At 56.7% G+C, this 15,496-nt stretch overlaps 5 protein-coding genes across 5 annotated transcripts; 2 read left to right on the top strand and 3 right to left on the bottom strand.

The window, feature by feature from the left end:
• Positions 1-1,044: 1,044 nt before the first annotated feature.
• Positions 1,045-2,395, bottom strand: B0H64DRAFT_447325 (YjeF N-terminal domain-containing protein; the record flags this gene model as incomplete). Its single annotated transcript, XM_062806989.1, has 7 exons — positions 1,045-1,147; positions 1,207-1,435; positions 1,505-1,601; positions 1,880-1,974; positions 2,033-2,098; positions 2,167-2,275; positions 2,384-2,395. The coding sequence occupies 7 exons, from the start codon at positions 2,393-2,395 to the stop codon at positions 1,045-1,047; spliced, it is 711 nt and encodes a 236-aa protein (XP_062653772.1).
• Positions 2,396-2,742: 347 nt separating this feature from the next.
• B0H64DRAFT_412991 (ribosomal protein S16 domain-containing protein) lies at positions 2,743-3,483 on the top strand. Its single transcript, XM_062804956.1, has 3 exons — positions 2,743-2,916; positions 3,011-3,191; positions 3,255-3,483. Exons 1-3 carry the CDS (start codon positions 2,840-2,842, stop codon positions 3,333-3,335), a joined length of 339 nt encoding a protein of 112 aa, XP_062653771.1. The 5' UTR covers positions 2,743-2,839; the 3' UTR covers positions 3,336-3,483.
• An 864-nt stretch (positions 3,484-4,347) lies between these two features.
• On the bottom strand, positions 4,348-5,962 carry B0H64DRAFT_332428 (transmembrane amino acid transporter protein-domain-containing protein; the record flags this gene model as incomplete). The annotated part of the gene is made up of 3 exons (XM_062801048.1): positions 4,348-5,126; positions 5,186-5,345; positions 5,402-5,962. 3 exons carry the CDS (start codon positions 5,960-5,962, stop codon positions 4,348-4,350), a joined length of 1,500 nt encoding a protein of 499 aa, XP_062653770.1.
• A 1,515-nt stretch (positions 5,963-7,477) lies between these two features.
• B0H64DRAFT_332580 (major facilitator superfamily domain-containing protein) lies at positions 7,478-9,449 on the bottom strand (the record flags this gene model as incomplete). The annotated part of the gene is made up of 4 exons (XM_062801059.1): positions 7,478-8,409; positions 8,464-8,809; positions 8,868-9,138; positions 9,196-9,449. 4 exons carry the CDS (start codon positions 9,447-9,449, stop codon positions 7,478-7,480), a joined length of 1,803 nt encoding a protein of 600 aa, XP_062653769.1.
• Positions 9,450-11,130: 1,681 nt separating this feature from the next.
• Positions 11,131-11,862, top strand: B0H64DRAFT_332490 (uncharacterized protein; the record flags this gene model as incomplete). Its single annotated transcript, XM_062801050.1, has 2 exons — positions 11,131-11,338; positions 11,405-11,862. 2 exons carry the CDS (start codon positions 11,131-11,133, stop codon positions 11,860-11,862), a joined length of 666 nt encoding a protein of 221 aa, XP_062653768.1.
• Positions 11,863-15,496: the final 3,634 nt, after the last annotated feature.

The raw sequence follows: 15,496 nt of genomic DNA, 5'->3' as shown, positions 1-15,496 counted from the left end.
CCGCTTCCCCCTCGCGGGCCCAAACCCGCAATGGACGGCACCATCGAGGTGTTCTTGAGGAAAAACGGGGGCTCGTGCAAGGAGCTTGAAGAGGACCCTCTTTCCCGGAGCCCCTTGCAGTCCCAGCCTATCAAAACCTGCAGGGGGGATATCCGCCTAGGAGCATTTGCTCCGGCTAACTGCTCAGAGCTCCGTTGTGTGCTGAAGAGAGATTGATCAGGTAGCAACGAAGCGCATTCCGCGCTGCGGATTACGGGGTGCGCCGAGTAGCTAACGCTCTTGCGCGTGAGCAAGAAAATGTCCCATTCTGTCTCGTATCGACCAGCGATTACTTCCATTTCCAGACAGACCTTGCCGGACGTGCTACCCACAATGGTTCGCCCCAGCTGCAGCAGCTCTCCAAGTCACCGGTTGCAGTAATTCAAGACAGTTACAGTGGCGAGACGCACCCAGCTGGTCGCCCGTGCCAAGCCTGCCTCTCAACCAAGAACCCCCCCCCCCCTTCTTCTCCCCTGGGGAGCTTGAGCTGACCCTACGTACACTCCCCGGCCACGACGTTCCATGCACAACAGTATCGGACCTCTCCCGGAACAGCCACGTCTTCTCCCGCCTCCCCAGGCTTTTATGTGCTTAGCTGCTTAGCTTATCAAGCCACACCAAAAACGAAAGATATCAACACCCGCCGTAACCACATGTCGCCCGACGCATTCCAGCATCAACAACCACTCCCACAACCAAACACGCGTCCTCGCCGCAAACTCCTGGGCTGCCGTTAATGTGCACTGAGCACCACAGCAGTGCATGCCCGGCCTGTGGGAAAGACTACCTAGTCTATGTCGAATTGTGCTTGGCCTTCCGCCTGCCGTTGGTGAGGTGTCCCACCGGAACCGTCGTCGCCCGGATCGCCATGGAACAAGGGGGCTGCCCAAGTCGGATCTGCCCAAACAGCCCCGGGGGTGGATGTGCGTTAATGTAGTGGGGAGAGAAGGGAAGGGGAGCCCAAGATCCGGAGAGACCATCATTTACCAAACCACACCCGGCGCTTCAGAGCTTCAGTCCTTCGGGTCCAACTTCAACAATCTGATCGATCCCCTCATACGCCGGGATGTCAAAGTCATACTTCTTCGCAATTCCCGGCGCGACAAACCTAACGCGGAAGTTCAGCAAAGATAACCAAAACGGAGGAGACTCGGAAAAGGTACGCACCGGCCCCCGATAAAATGACGACCCCTAAAGTGCTTGACCAGGGGTTTGGGCGCCGTTAGGCTGATCAGAACATCAGGGTGGAAGCTGCTGCCGACCCCGGACTCGGGAGGACCGGCCTCAATATCCCAAGACGAAGGAGCATCAACCGAGGTCACGGGGACCTTGGTCTCCGCCATGGCCTGGATGACCGCTGGGAACGGTTCCCGGACCTCGCCCGAGAAGCTGAAGCCTAGGGTGGTTTAGCTGGGAACCCACGACAACGGAACGGACGGAGATAAGGGGTTTAGGAGCGACGAACCAAAGATAGCATCGATAACGTGGTCGGTCGACTGCAGCGCGGTCGGGAAGTCATCCACAAAGGGGACGTCGAGGGCTTCCAGCTGTTTGGCAAGCCGCTACGTACACGAATCAGCGGCTTATCGCAAGGGGGAACCAGAACCAGAACCAGCAGGGCTGGCCGGCGCACAGACATCAGCAAGTACACGAAGAGCTGTTGCCGACGCCCACGAGGCGGCGGGCATTTTGAGAATAGCCGTAGTGCTAATAAAAAGACATCTCCGCTCCACGCTGCCATTCAGGGGTAACCCCTGAGGACCAAGTCTCACGGGACGAACTTCGACGGTGGAAAATAAAAATTTAAAAGTCGGAAACCGAAAACAAATAAAATGCTCACCATGTATAGGTCGTTCTTGGGCCGTTTCGGGTAGTAGACGCTCGGTTGGTAGCCATATTGGCAAAGATGGCGGGCCGCGACCAAACCGTCACCCCCTGAGCCGTGGCACTCGTGAGCGCACTGACCAAGCGAAAGTAAACAAAGGCCGCTCACCATTGTTACCGGGACCGACAGCAACCAACACCCTCTTTCCCCTGTTGAGGGGATGGACTCGGTAAACTGCATTTCATCATCATATTAACCCAAACAGATCACATCGAAGGCCTATGGGGAAATATTTCACCGACCAACTTGGGACACGGAGAGACCGGCAAGCTCCATGAGCTGGTCGAGCGAGAAAGCACCGGTGCTCATCAACTCCTTATCCAGCGCTGCCGCCGTTTTGGCCGAAAGTGTCTGGGTGGCATGTCATGTTAGAAAATCGAATGTCAAAGCGACCGCAACACCAGGTGCTTCTTCCTTCTAGGGAGGAACGCCTTTAACACACAAAGTCAGAGTGCGCACCTTGAGCGCCATCGTAGACAAGCCGTGTGAATGCGTTAAAGTATTAATGGCGTTGTGTTCTAGTTCAGTTAGAAGAGGAATGGTTCATTTTAAGAAGGTGTTAGAAAAACGGGAGCAACGGTGGGCTTTCCGACCTAAATATCGCGGTCGGCTTCAAAGGAGGGGAATGGGGAACTGACATCACCTGCAAGCTGCAACGTCTGGCTGGGAGCACGCAGCAAGTGCCCTGTTTGGGAAGGGGTCGACTCAGGCTGCCCTCCTGTCAACCGATTGACGCCTCTGGTTGGCCCACACCGATGCCAAGCCGGAGGTCTGTTGCAAGGGTCCAAAATTTCCAGCGGGCTGGCCTGTGCACGACTCATCAATCTAATCGACCATCAACACCACCACCACACCACCTCTAACGCACGACCAACCCCGACTCGCAGGAACCCGCAACCCAACCCTTAGCCGAAAATGGTGGTCAAGATCCGTCTCGCGCGCTTCGGGCGCACCAACGCCCCCTTCTACAACATCGTCGTCTCTCATGCGCGGTATGCTTTCCCCCACCCAACCAACCCAACCATCACCCCCACAACCTCCCCTCCCCCCATGGAAAACAACCCTCGATCTAACAACCCGCCGCAGTACCGCGCGCAACAGCCGGCCCCTCGAGGTGATCGGAACCTACGACCCGATCCCCAAGACCGACCTCTACGACGACTCGGGCGCCCTGCACAAGGACATCAAGCTGGACACGACGCGGGCCAAGTACTGGATCGGCGTGGGCGCCCAGCCGACCGACACCATGTGGCGGCTGCTCTCCTTGGTAGGCACACACACCAGCATGGCATCACGATTTCGGAGGAATGGGGGGGGCTAACTATTCTAGGTCGGCATCCTCCCGCCCAAGTACCGACCAACTGCGAAACCGAGCCCGGGCGCACCGCGAGGGGATAAGACAGCCTCGTGATGAGCTCACCCAACTGACTGACATGACAACAACGATGTGACATCATATCACAACTGTATTCATCTATTTCCCGGCATCATGTGCGCAAGTGGCACGACACAACCGACGACATGTACATACAACGGCGTTTCTTTTTGCAAGGCGGGGGGGGGGGTTTGGGAGAGGGGTTGTATAATAGAGCGAGGCCGGTAGGGGGAAACGAATCAACCCTTGAAGTTCTATCTTCCCTGGCCGACACCCGCCGTTCGTGGACCAAGTGATCCAAGTCTTCGTGATGGACGGTGGACAGACACCGCCTGGGTTCCCGACGGCGCCTGGTATGGACTTCGCTTAGGGGGGTTCCGGAGACGGGAGGCGGTTGGACCGGGATGGGTGTTGAGAGAGAAATCACGCTCCGATAGTGATCACCTACGGCCGGCGGTTACAGCAGCAGACAGAATCTCACCATGACCACTCGTTTCCCGTTCTACCCAGCTGGGAATGAGCAACCGTGAGCAACTTAGGGCAATAAATGCTATGCTCTCATATTCTTGGGATAAACCACGGTCCAGCGACCCGACATGCAATCCAACGCATCATGGCAACCCTGACCGGCCAAACCGGCTCGAGGTCCAACACCCAAGGTGGAATGGAAAAGGGAGGATTCTCGTATATTGCTTGCGTTGCATCTGTATCAATCAACCGTCCTGTACATACATGCCCAGCATATCTTCAACCCCCACGGCCCTTTCCAAAAACCAAAGCATTTGCCCAGACGCCACCAAACTCCCCTGGATCCCCAACACTCCGCGCTGGTCCGAAAGATCTACTGCTATATCCACACATCTCATCCTAACTTTACCCCTCAAGAAATCTACGCCATTCCACATCCGTGCCCGTGCCCGTGCCCAGTTTACAACGGCGCCCAAATCGAGGCTACCCTCGCGATCCAGACCCGGCAGGCAAACAGGCAGGCAGGCAGGCATCCAACCCACCCCCGTCTAAATCCCCTTCCCTTGTATCTACCAACCAACTAGTGCTTAAAAAACATGTTCATCCCCAGACACACAAACATGACAACAAACCCATACACCGACAAGCAGAGCGACAGCTTCCTCAGCAGGCCCGTCTCGAGATGCTCCAGGTCCCAGCGCCACCGGCGGCGCGAGCGCAGCCAGCCGCCCCTCGCGCGGCCCGACCCGCTCGCCGTCGACCGCAGGCTGGCCACGCTCGCCGCGAGCAAACCGGAACCAGCCATCTGCTGCTGCTGGTCACCGGCCACCACGGCGGCCTCCTCATCACCATCATCGTCGTCGTCATCATTGACACCGTCCAACGCGGCATCGTCGTCCTCCTTGGACAGGCGCTGGTGGTGGATGCTGTCGGGGTCGCTGATCTTGTAGTAGAAGAGGCCCGGCAGGATGAAGGAGATGGAGGTGGAGCCCGTGCTGCCGACGTAGGCGAGGACGCGGTCGAGGGTGGAGACGTGCAGGGCGGTCACGTAGCTGAGCACGAGGATGGTGCTGGTGATGAGGGCGAAGCGCAGCTCCGACATGGTATGCGTGGGAGCGCCGTGGCTGTCGAGCGTGGGGGACGCGGCGCGCGCCGAGGGGAGGAGCGGCTGGCTGCCGCCGCCGGGGGACGCCATGGTGGCGCCGGGCGTGATCGGGGAGCGCGGATTGCTGGGGCCGCGCCGCCAGCGGAGGACGGCGTCGATCGAGGCGCGGCAGGGGTGGATTTGGAGCGGGATGCTGAAGGTTACGAGCGCGACGATGGCCGCCTTGGCGATGGTGGACGCGATGGACATGGGGTCTGTCGTGGTGTTAGTGGGGTTGTGAGAGAGAGATGCGATGTTAAAAGGAGCCACCTACACATTCCAACAATGTTGCCCTTGACATCATTGCCAAAGGTGAGGTAGCCGGTGATGGCAACCAAGGTGTAGACAGACGCGGCGGTACCAATGCTCGAACCGATGACGCCTACAATGCTGCCCGGCGAGTTGTCCTTGATCTCGTTCAGGATCGAGAACATCTGCAAGAGTTAGCGCCACCAAGAAAAACCACCGGGCTAAGTCTCCGCTCGCTTACATTCTGGTGGCAAGTGTATGCAAAAATGACCACCGGTAGCGTACTCAACACGGCCACCGGTCCCTCCCAAGTAATGATCCGGATATCCCGGTCGTTGGGGATCTCGTCGGCCGCAAAGTGGTAGACGACTAGCAGGACTAAATACCCAATAGCGGCAAGAGCGACCATGCTTGTGTACTTCAGCGAATCCAGCCGCTTCGGAAAGCTCAGCGGGATTATGAATAACAGGAAGAAAGCTGTAATCCAGAACCGGCGGTCATCCAGGAACGGAAGACCCAGGTCCCCGCTGCCAAATGATTCCGCCACGTCCGGCATGAGGTCGCCAATGATGATCATGTACGAGACGCCCACGCCAAAGCATTTTATCGCAATGGCGGCTTCAAACACGATGGCGGCATTCGGATACGTGAGCTGCGAAAGGGCGAAGAAGGACGACGTTCCCCTGTCGAGGTACCGAGCGCAGCGGCCCTGGAGGTAGAGGCCGAAGGCGGACGTGAAACCGCACCAGATGATCAGTAAGACACCCAGGACAACGCCAAAATGGGACATGGCCGCGGGCATAGCGAGGGTTCCGGCCCCAATGACTGCAATGCCTGGTTAGAATCCACTTTCCTCTCCTGTATTCATGTTTTGAACGTACTGGTGTTCAAGATGTTGATGTTGCTGCTCAACATGGAGGCATGGCCTCCGCCCGCCTTGGGGTTGCGAGCTCGTCGTTGACTGCAAAAAATAAACCGTCAATATCAATCCGTTCTGATCCCTCTTGAACTCCATAACATACTGCGCCATGTTTCCGGCGGTAGTTCCTGACACCGTGCCAGAGGCTATCGTTTGGTATCCCGTCATCTAGCCCAGACGTGGGCTCGGTAGGTGGGCACTGGATCGCCCAGGCTTCGAACGGAGGTATATCGAGAAAAAAAGTCGAAGATGACTCGATGGGGTTGGACTATACGCCCACTGTCGCCGCCATCGGGGGTTTCTGGTTTTGTCGTCGCCCCTCAAGCGAATGGTGAGAGGCAGAGCGAGGAGTCGATAGTCAATCGTAGGGCGCGCAGCGGTTTCGGAACGAGTGTTGGTTATAGTTTCCGATGCGCGGCCTCAGTTACTGGGAGGGTGGCGACTTTGGCGTTGCAGGAGGAATGTCAATTTCGGGAGAGAGGCGAGTTCAGAGACCAGAGATCCTTGATCACACGATGGTGCTGATGCGAGATTGGGGCGCAATCAACTGGCCAGATGGGCCAAGGCCGGGCCGAGTCAATGCCCAACCCTAACCCCTGTTACAGATCAGATGGTTCCCAGCTGGCTTGGCAGTGCCAGGTACCTGGTCAGTTCCCCCAGAAAGTAGCAACGTGCACTCTAATTCATCGCACTGTTATTCGATTCTCAACCCACACACAAGTTCACCCACATTCTCATACCACAGATCCGTGTGAGCACACAAGACTCGCACCGTTCTTCATGTCTCTATACAATATCAGCAACGAGTAATTGGATCAAGCCATGGTCGTCCACTGCAAATACGCAGGCTGCAATGCACCATCCCAGATGCAGCGTCGCTTCGGTCAGTCCAACCCGCTGGCAGCTCCCTTGAAGTCGCCGCGGCGCACACCCACTAACACCGACAGTACAGGGTCAACATTGCGAGTACCCATCTCCCAAACCCCTTGGTCTGCAATGAGTGCGGCCGCAGACTCAGCAACCAGCGGTCTTTTCGAAGGCACCTGGAGAGCCGCCAACACCCACGCCAGTACCGCTGCTATTTCCCAGCATGTACCTAGGCGAGAGGGGCCAACAAAGAGCGAAGGGGTGTGAAGGGGGTGTGCATCAGAGAGGTAAATGATTGCCAGGTGCTTATCTCCCGTACCTGTTCAGATAAATGGTGGTTCTGCCATTATGAATGCATGCCAGCTGCTTTGCAGTGGTTATCACAGAGCTCGCACGGCCTTGATATTGCTAATTTTGTTGAGAACTATCACAGAGAAGGCAACAATGTTGACTATTCCATACCTACCTAGGTAATAGTGGGAAGTCAACTCAACACCCCACATTCAAACATGCCACGCCATGACCTCCAGGCTAGAAAACAACTCCACTGGTCTGAGTCATCTTCTTGACGTTGTAATTGCGAATCAAGGCAACCCAAGCAAAGTTCAGCGCCATCAGACCCGTGCCCGCCGCCAACATCCGCGTCTGAGCATAGCCATAGGATTCCTGGATCGCAAGACGCTCCGGGGAGTTGATCGGGTAGCTGAGCTGCGTCGGCAAATGCGAGTAGATCATGGTGATGTTCGGGAGCGCCGATTCGGGGAGGTTGCGCTGTAACGCGGGGAGGAAGGTGTTGGTCCAGATGGCGCCGGAGATGGCGTTGCCGACGGAACCACCGATGCCGCCCGAGACGAAGAGCACGGCCAGTGCAGCCGCGACGTGTTGGTGGTCGACGGCCGCGAGGACGGAGAGCTGCATAATGAGGATAAATGTGGCGCCGGCGACCGAGATGAAGATCTCGCACATGACGATGTATCCGATGTACTGGTTGGGCTGGCGGAAATGGATCATGAGACCCTGGGCGAAGATGTACAATGGCACACCGATGAAGAGAAGCCACCGGAAGTAGCCGGTTCTGCGGATGAGGTAGCCAACGAGGAAGAGCAGGACGCCCGAAACGACCTGAAACGTGCTCCCAACGTAACCTGCTTCTGCGACGTCGAGGTTGCTGACGACCTGCAGAAAGGAGGTAAAGTAACTGTTCCAGCAATAGTAGGACATTTGATACGTTGCGTCGAGCAAGCAGGCGCCGATGACAGTGCGGTCGGTGAGGAATTCGTGCTTAAGAAACGGCTGAGGGGCCCAGTAGACCTGGTAAAGCCCGAAAAGGACAATCAGAACGAAACCTGTGACGATCATGGCAATGATATAGTCGGTTTTCCAGCCGTTGGGGGCGGTGGACGCCAGGGTGAAGGGGAGGAGGAAGATGGTAAAGCCTCCAGCCAGGAGGATGACCCCGGGAACTAGAAACTGTCAGGACGGTCGAAGCAAGCGAAGGCATATGGACTTCCACTCACTATCAAACTCAAAAAAGTGATGCTTGATATTTTGCATCAGGGTTCGGCCGCTACGCTCGGTGAGCTGGATGATGCCTTGTTGCTCAGCCTTCCTCAACCCGGCTCTCAGGACGAAGTATACCGGGGAGGCGATACAGGGGATGATGATGGCGAAAGCGCCGAACCCCCAGCGCCAGCTGACGTTCGACAGGAATTTCTCAGCAGCCTTTGACCCGGCAAAGGCGGTAATCATGTAGGGAGAGGAGGTGAAGGCAAAGGCAATACCACGGTTCCTGAGGGTGGTTACATCGGCCGCGAGGACGCAGAGGATATAGTTCATCCCAGCGAACCCGACAGAGTAGAATACCTATTGCATGCAACTGTCAGCCCATAAATTCGAGGTGCGGGAGCTGGAGTCCCCTTACATCTGCGGCGCAGTATGTTTCGATATTCCTGGATGCGGCCATCATGACTAGTCCCACGGTCGACAAGCCGACCATGAATAGCCACCCTTCGGCACGGCCCCAGACGTCAACCAGCTTCGCGACCGGGATGTACAATGCGGAAGTTATGGCTCCGGAGACAATGTTGATAGTGGTCAAGAGCGAGTGGTTTTGGAAATCACTGGTGGCATAAGGAGTCAAGCTGTAGAATATGGCGGTTCGGAATCCATTGGCCAAGGTGACTAGCCAGAGACTGCGATGCTGTCAATATGAAAACGGGTTTGGGGAACCGGTTGCAGGAGAGACATACAGGCAGAGAATTGAGAACATCGATGTCCTGGACCAAGTCAAGGTGACGGCCTGGATCTTCTGCACACCAGTTTGGACATCATTGCGGAGAGTATCACCCTTAAGATCGTTGATACCGGCCTCAACAACCTCTGCGTCGAGCGTCTTCTCGTCGGCGGTCATCTCGACGTCGGCAGCAGGTGAGGAGGAGTCCAAGGCGGCGGCCTTGGCCGGCTTCTTGCGGTTGAAGAGCAGGTTGGATTTGAGGATCGCCATCATTCACTGCTGGGTTCGTCAACATGCAACAGTGGGAAAACAGGCAGTACAGGGGACGGCGAAGGATGGTATTTTAAGGCGTGACTCGTACTGGTACGACCGGACTCCGCTCGAAGCAACATTTTCAACTTGAACCGACATCCCCCGAAACCGGCAGTTCTGGGTCGTTGAGAAAAACAGGTCTCGACTGCTAATTCCAGCTTAGCGGTAGCCAAGTAACGCATCAGGATTCAGTACCCTGGGGGAAGGTGGAGAGTTAACTCGGAGATGGCTCGATTGATTGATTAGATCCGGCGCGACTGATAAAAAGAGTCGTCCAGCACCAGCATTCTCCACTTCCATCCATGGCTGCAGGAGATGCAATACCGCTCTGCCTTTTCCTGCCCCCAAATTTTAGCTGGACTTCATACCATTTCCGTGAAGCCGTGAAGCCGACAAACGGGGGCTTCCGCGGTTGCTAAACTTCCATTAGGTGGTAGGTAGCGAGGTACTTTGAAGTACAGTGGCTGCTCACAGTGCTGTACCTGAAATGGAACCAACTCCAGCAGCAGTGGGGAAGTCGGCAAAAGGCCAAGAGCCTTATCAGGATCTAATCTGATCTTGACGCCTTGGCGCCGGGGTCTTGCTTTCGGCTGCCATGACGGTTACCCTGCTTTGCACATCCCGTTCACCTCTTCATGCCGTCCATCTCGTCATCCTGTTCTTTGACGCTTACATGTATTTATATAGTGTTCCATCTCCTCACGAACTTCAATAGCCCTAATAAGCGTAAAGAATGGATGCTTCCGGTCGACGGCGCCGGGCTTGGAACTCACCCACGCCGCCGAGGCGCGCCGAGGGTCGGGAGTGGGGTCGAGCGCGTCTCTGGGCTCGGACTCGGATTGGTGCACTGGCTCGAATTGGTGCATGGACTCGGCTTGGTTTTCCCTTGCGGCCTGGCCCACAGGCAGGTTCATGACCGCGGGGTGGTTGTGGGAGAGGGCTAATAAAACAGTGCTTTATTAGTGTCGCCCGTTCAAGTGCCGCCTTCGCTCAAGGGAACATACCGAACGTGATGATATTCTCTAGAGCGGCCGAATGATACCGGACGACATGATGACCTTTTACGTCTAGACGAAAAAACCCTTGGTAACAGAAAGGACAATGCAGCCGGTCCGGTTTCTCGTGCCCTTGGCGATGCCTTTTTAGACCGGACTCCCGAGTCGTCTTGCGCCCACACTGCTCGTAAACCAAAGGCCCCAAGTAGGTGGCAGCAACGTGGGCTCTGAATCAGGTAGGTTACACAGTAGTTAGCGACCATCATTGGTATGTACATACAAAAAATACACATGTGGGAATGGGTATGTCGAGACCGGATGTTTTGTACTTACCGCAACAAGGACGCGTAAGTCGCTTGAAAGTCGCAGTGTTCCTGTCGGCAAACGGCCGAAATATTGACTTGATTTTCCATAGTGGTGGTTGGTTTTGTTTCTGGATCGTGTTAGGATTGTTCGTGAGAAGCACATGGTACGTCGTGGTTTAGTAGAATGAACTGGGTTAATCGATGATCGCACCGTGTGAGCTGTTAAATCACACCATGCCGGGTGAAGCTGCAGGGGATTCGATTGGACTCCACAAGCAGCCATTGATGCTGCCTCTCTTCCTTTCTCGACTGCAATCGACAATAGCCAACACCGACGCCATGGACAACACGCTAGACGAAACAACGCTGACCACCATTTCGCTGCTGGAGGGGCGTATGCGGCGAATCGAGCACATTCTCTACGGCTCAACAACACCCCCAACCGAACCACCACAGGAGTCGGCGACGGCATCCCTCGCCGAGCTCGAGCGTCGATTCAATCAGCTCCTCCACCACTTCCGCGTCTACGCCGAGATCCTCAAAATCTGTACGCCCTTCCCCAACCTCCTTCATCATTCAAAATTCCCGACTAACCTCCCCGCGCTCTCAACAGACAAATCTCACCCAACCCTCTTCCAACCCCCCTCCCTAACAACAACAACAACAACCACAAACCCCACCGGCACCACCACCACCACCACCCCCCTCCCACCAACCCAACTCCCCCCCGAAGCGGTGCGCGCCACCGTGCTCGCCTACGCAACCGCCTTCCCGACGATCGCGTCCTCGCTCACCGCGGCCACCGCCGACACCCCCATCCCCGACACGAAGCAGAGCGCGGCCCTGGCGGCGCTGGGACCCCGGATGCGCGGCGCGGCGGCGCTGCAGCACGCGCAGGCGGCCGAGGTGTCGGCGCTGCGGGCGCGCAGCGAGGCCGCCGTGCGCGCGTGGTACGAAGGGGGGGTGTTGAAGTACGGAGAGGCGCTGGCCGGTGTGGAGGGCAGGTTGGAGGGGGTGGAGCGCGGGGTGAGGAGGGTGGTGGCGGGGAGGGAGGAGGGGGAGAAGGTTTGAGTTTGAGTTTTTGAGGGTGGTGATGGATGTGTGGGGGTGTGAGGGTGTGAAGGGGGGGTGGGCTTGGTTTGGTCGCCGCGCCTGTCTGCCCTGCCCTGCCCTGCCTTACCGAATGGGTGATGGTTTGGTGCGAGCGAGGTGTGAGGTGTGGGATGGTGACAAGACGGGGCCGGGATGGGTAATGATGTCTAGGAGAGAGAGCGGGACAAGGTTTAGAAGGAAAGAGGTGATGGGTGGCTGGAACATGAAAGCGCGAGGAACCTATGACCGAGCGAGGCTCGAAGCTGGTGACGAGCTTCTTCATCGAACCGGGAGATATAATGTTGCTTGGCAGCTCGGTTGATCGGAGCTGGGGAAAACTAGCTGAGCACGAACACCGTCCGGCTGGACCCTTCACCACATAAACCCCTGGTTTGTCGACTTTCGAGAAGTTCTGGGACCGGGCTGGTGGAGATCGGCCGACACAACATCACTCGTCTGTTGGGCAGTGTTGCTGGATGCCGGGAAACAGATTTCGGGCGCCGGTCAATGGCATTGATCTCGTCAGATCGGCACCCAACGACCGCCGAAAGGCGCCCACCTGATACGGAAACAGCCCAGGGGGGTTGCGCTGGGAACACTTGCGTCATTCGGTTTGCCTTCAACGCTCGATTGAGTTGGGATCAGAGAGTCGGCGCGAGTACCGCAGACGTGGGGGCAGTGACTGCTGTCCTGGTTTAGCATACCCGACGCCTGGCCTTGCCCGCCCCGCCCGAGATGAGCTCTTCACTACTTTGTTCCCATGGGTGCATTGATGGAGGTCGGCACGATCTGGATTTGGCAAGCTGAGGCACATTGTACCGCAGGTCTGCACGTGGCGTCACCCGGGAATCGGGGCTCCGTGTTTCATGGGACCGATTCCTCCCGCTCTCAAAGCAAAATGCACCGCAAATCGTGGCCGACACACTCGGCCAAAGGCTTTTTTTTTTTTTAAGCGGGTTGAGTAATCATGGTCAAGCTGATAGCCAAGTCGACCGGTCCGCCCCACGACCGCCTGGCCAAGATGGCCAACATAGTAAAGATGGGATGGGCGATGCCGACATTAGTTCAGCTGGTCACACTCTTGTTGTCTGATCACGACCAGCCTGGCTCCTGGTTTACAACTTTTCAATGCAACCAGCCCACAACCTCGCGAGTAAGCGGCCAGCGACAGGATCCTCAATCCCTTCGTTGAGTTCCCCGCAAGGGGAGGGCCAGCTGCGAGGGATGGAATTCGATGTGCATGCGGCGAATGTTGGAATTGCACTGATACCCGTAACCCCTACCGTGACACAAGCACCCGGATGCCTCGAGACCGAGGGCAATGAAGACGAAGTTGGCAGCCAGCTGGGGGTCTTTTAATCTTTTTAATCAGTTCTAATAACGGCATTCGTTTTGATACGCCCACAAAGGACAAGTTTTTCAATAACCATGGACTCGCGAATTAATAATTGCGCTCGATGAAGATCTTACGAACCACCACCGCTGAACTTGGTTTTCGATATTTCCACATCGCTGGCTCGTTGGCGCTGAGCTCAATGGTTGTGGAGGGGTGAATGCAGGAACAGCTGCCGACTGTCGATCGATGAGATCGGGTTTGACCTCTGCAACTGTGGTTGGACCCGACCGAGAGGCCAGCACAGTGGACCTTGATGGCGACCCCTCCATCCCTTGGGAATATGGCGATCTCACCATGGCGTTGCTTTCGTTGTTGGCCGGCATGTGGTGAGTTGGAGCCAGCAATCGCTTTTTTTGATCACGGGCAACCTGAACGAACCTGACGGGATCGTTCCAAGGTTGTGAAACACACCAATGCACCTCGGCCGCGTCGTGGTGGTGTGTTGCAGCTGCGGAGGGACAGCTCTGTTCCAGCGCCGCCGGGGCACAGACCATGACACAAACTGGCTGGCCTCCTTGAAGATCCCGCGATGTCCGTGTCACCAGTCAACCTGCCCCTTGGGATGGTGTTTCGACCATCTGGTGGTCCAATGCCAGTCGGTTGGCGCTTTGGGGCGGAGCCTGTGAAACTTTGAAACACATCCAAGCGGGGCAAGGCGTTTGCGGTTGCCAAGATGCCAGGGGTCAGGGGCCCAGGCCAGCGCCAGGAACGAACGCCCACGCAGCTTGAATTTTAATCCAATCAAGACGAGCAAACCAGGACGGGTTGCGGACGGGTTCCAACCGTCGCAGCGAACCGAATCATGGAGGAAGTCAACCCCCTTCACAACTCGACCCGGTCATGGGCTCTTGCTTCGATAACAGCTCAACCGAATGTCTCGTTTCAATTTGGCGTGCGTGTCTTCATTCAGGCCCGTGATGTTTTTGTCGACGGGTTTCCATATTTGGCGCAAAGTTGCCAACGGCCCTGTTCCCGGTCTCTCCCGTTGTGGGGCACTGGCAGCGGATCCGGGCCTCCCCTCTTCATCCCATGGCATCTCACGGTCCCCGTCGGCCTTGGTCGGAGACCTGCCCGCCCGACAACAGAATGTCGAGTGAACTGTCATGGGTTGAGACATACCGAATACGGCCAAGCTGAGCTCGATGAGTTATCTAGTGATGCGGGCGGGTGGGAAAGCCGCTGAGCTGACCGCCGCATGACAGCTTCCAGCCCTGGCTAAAAGTACCTGACCTTCTTCCCCAGGTCAGGCAACCGGACTCTGGGCTTTCGGGCATGTTGCTGACAGAACGAGGTCAGGTACTCAAGCGAATGCAAGGTAGGGGAAGTGACCATTCGTTTGCTCCACAGAAAAAACCGAGGTACCGTACTTCGTACGGAGTAGACCAAAGCCAAAAACCCAAACTTCAAAAATGTCGAGTGACGCGCATTGCACTGGATGTAAATGCACACGCAGGAATGCCCTGCGGAGCCGGGCTGCAAGTGCTGCAAGTGTCGCGGCTTGGGCAAACCCCGACGGGTTGCTCAGGTCCAGCCAACTGGAGTCCTTGGCTCAAGGGCACAGCAGGAACGCGCACGCTCCACCCCTCCTCAACTTTGCAGGTTGGCACGTTGGGTCCCATCGTATCCGCCCTCCACCCTCCCCCCTGGCCGACCTTGTCCACTCAAATCATCCCATCCTTCCCGCTCCGCAGCCCCAAGTTGGCTGTGCTGCCTCCCTGAGCCTTCCTCCCTTCCATCCCGCATTAACCCATTTACCACCCCGTCTCCTCTTCTCACGGCATTTTACCCTTTCGCTTCTTCTCGACGCCTTCCCTACGCATCGCCGGCACATCCGACCTTGCCACGCCCAGCCCTCGATTTTTCCAACACACGACGCTTCACAGTCGTCGATTGAAGCACGCTGGCGGGTACTGCGGTTGCGACATTAAGAACACAGACAGGGCTAGTGATTCGGACGACCAGGGCAGCACGGCTTTGATGAGCATTGGGAATTTTTGGGACTTGATCTGGAGCGACAAACCACGACACCCGAGGGATCCTTAGACACGATCCATTCGACCAAACCCGACCTCATTTAAGGCCACCAGTCCTTTGGCACCCCCCGAATTGCCGGCTTCAATTTCTCATTCCACTTCACCACGTTCGCTTGATTGCCGCTTCGAGACGAGCCTCTTTCTTTCCGGCAACGTCGTCCTCTTTCCGTCATTCTTTTCTTCT

This window comes from Chaetomium fimeti (assembly GCF_033439085.1).
Source record: "Chaetomium fimeti strain CBS 168.71 chromosome Unknown B0H64scaffold_14, whole genome shotgun sequence".
NCBI classification, from domain to species: domain Eukaryota; kingdom Fungi; phylum Ascomycota; class Sordariomycetes; order Sordariales; family Chaetomiaceae; genus Chaetomium; species Chaetomium fimeti.
Note: the sequence above shows the minus strand (reverse complement) of the source record. Positions and strands in the feature narration are given on the sequence as shown.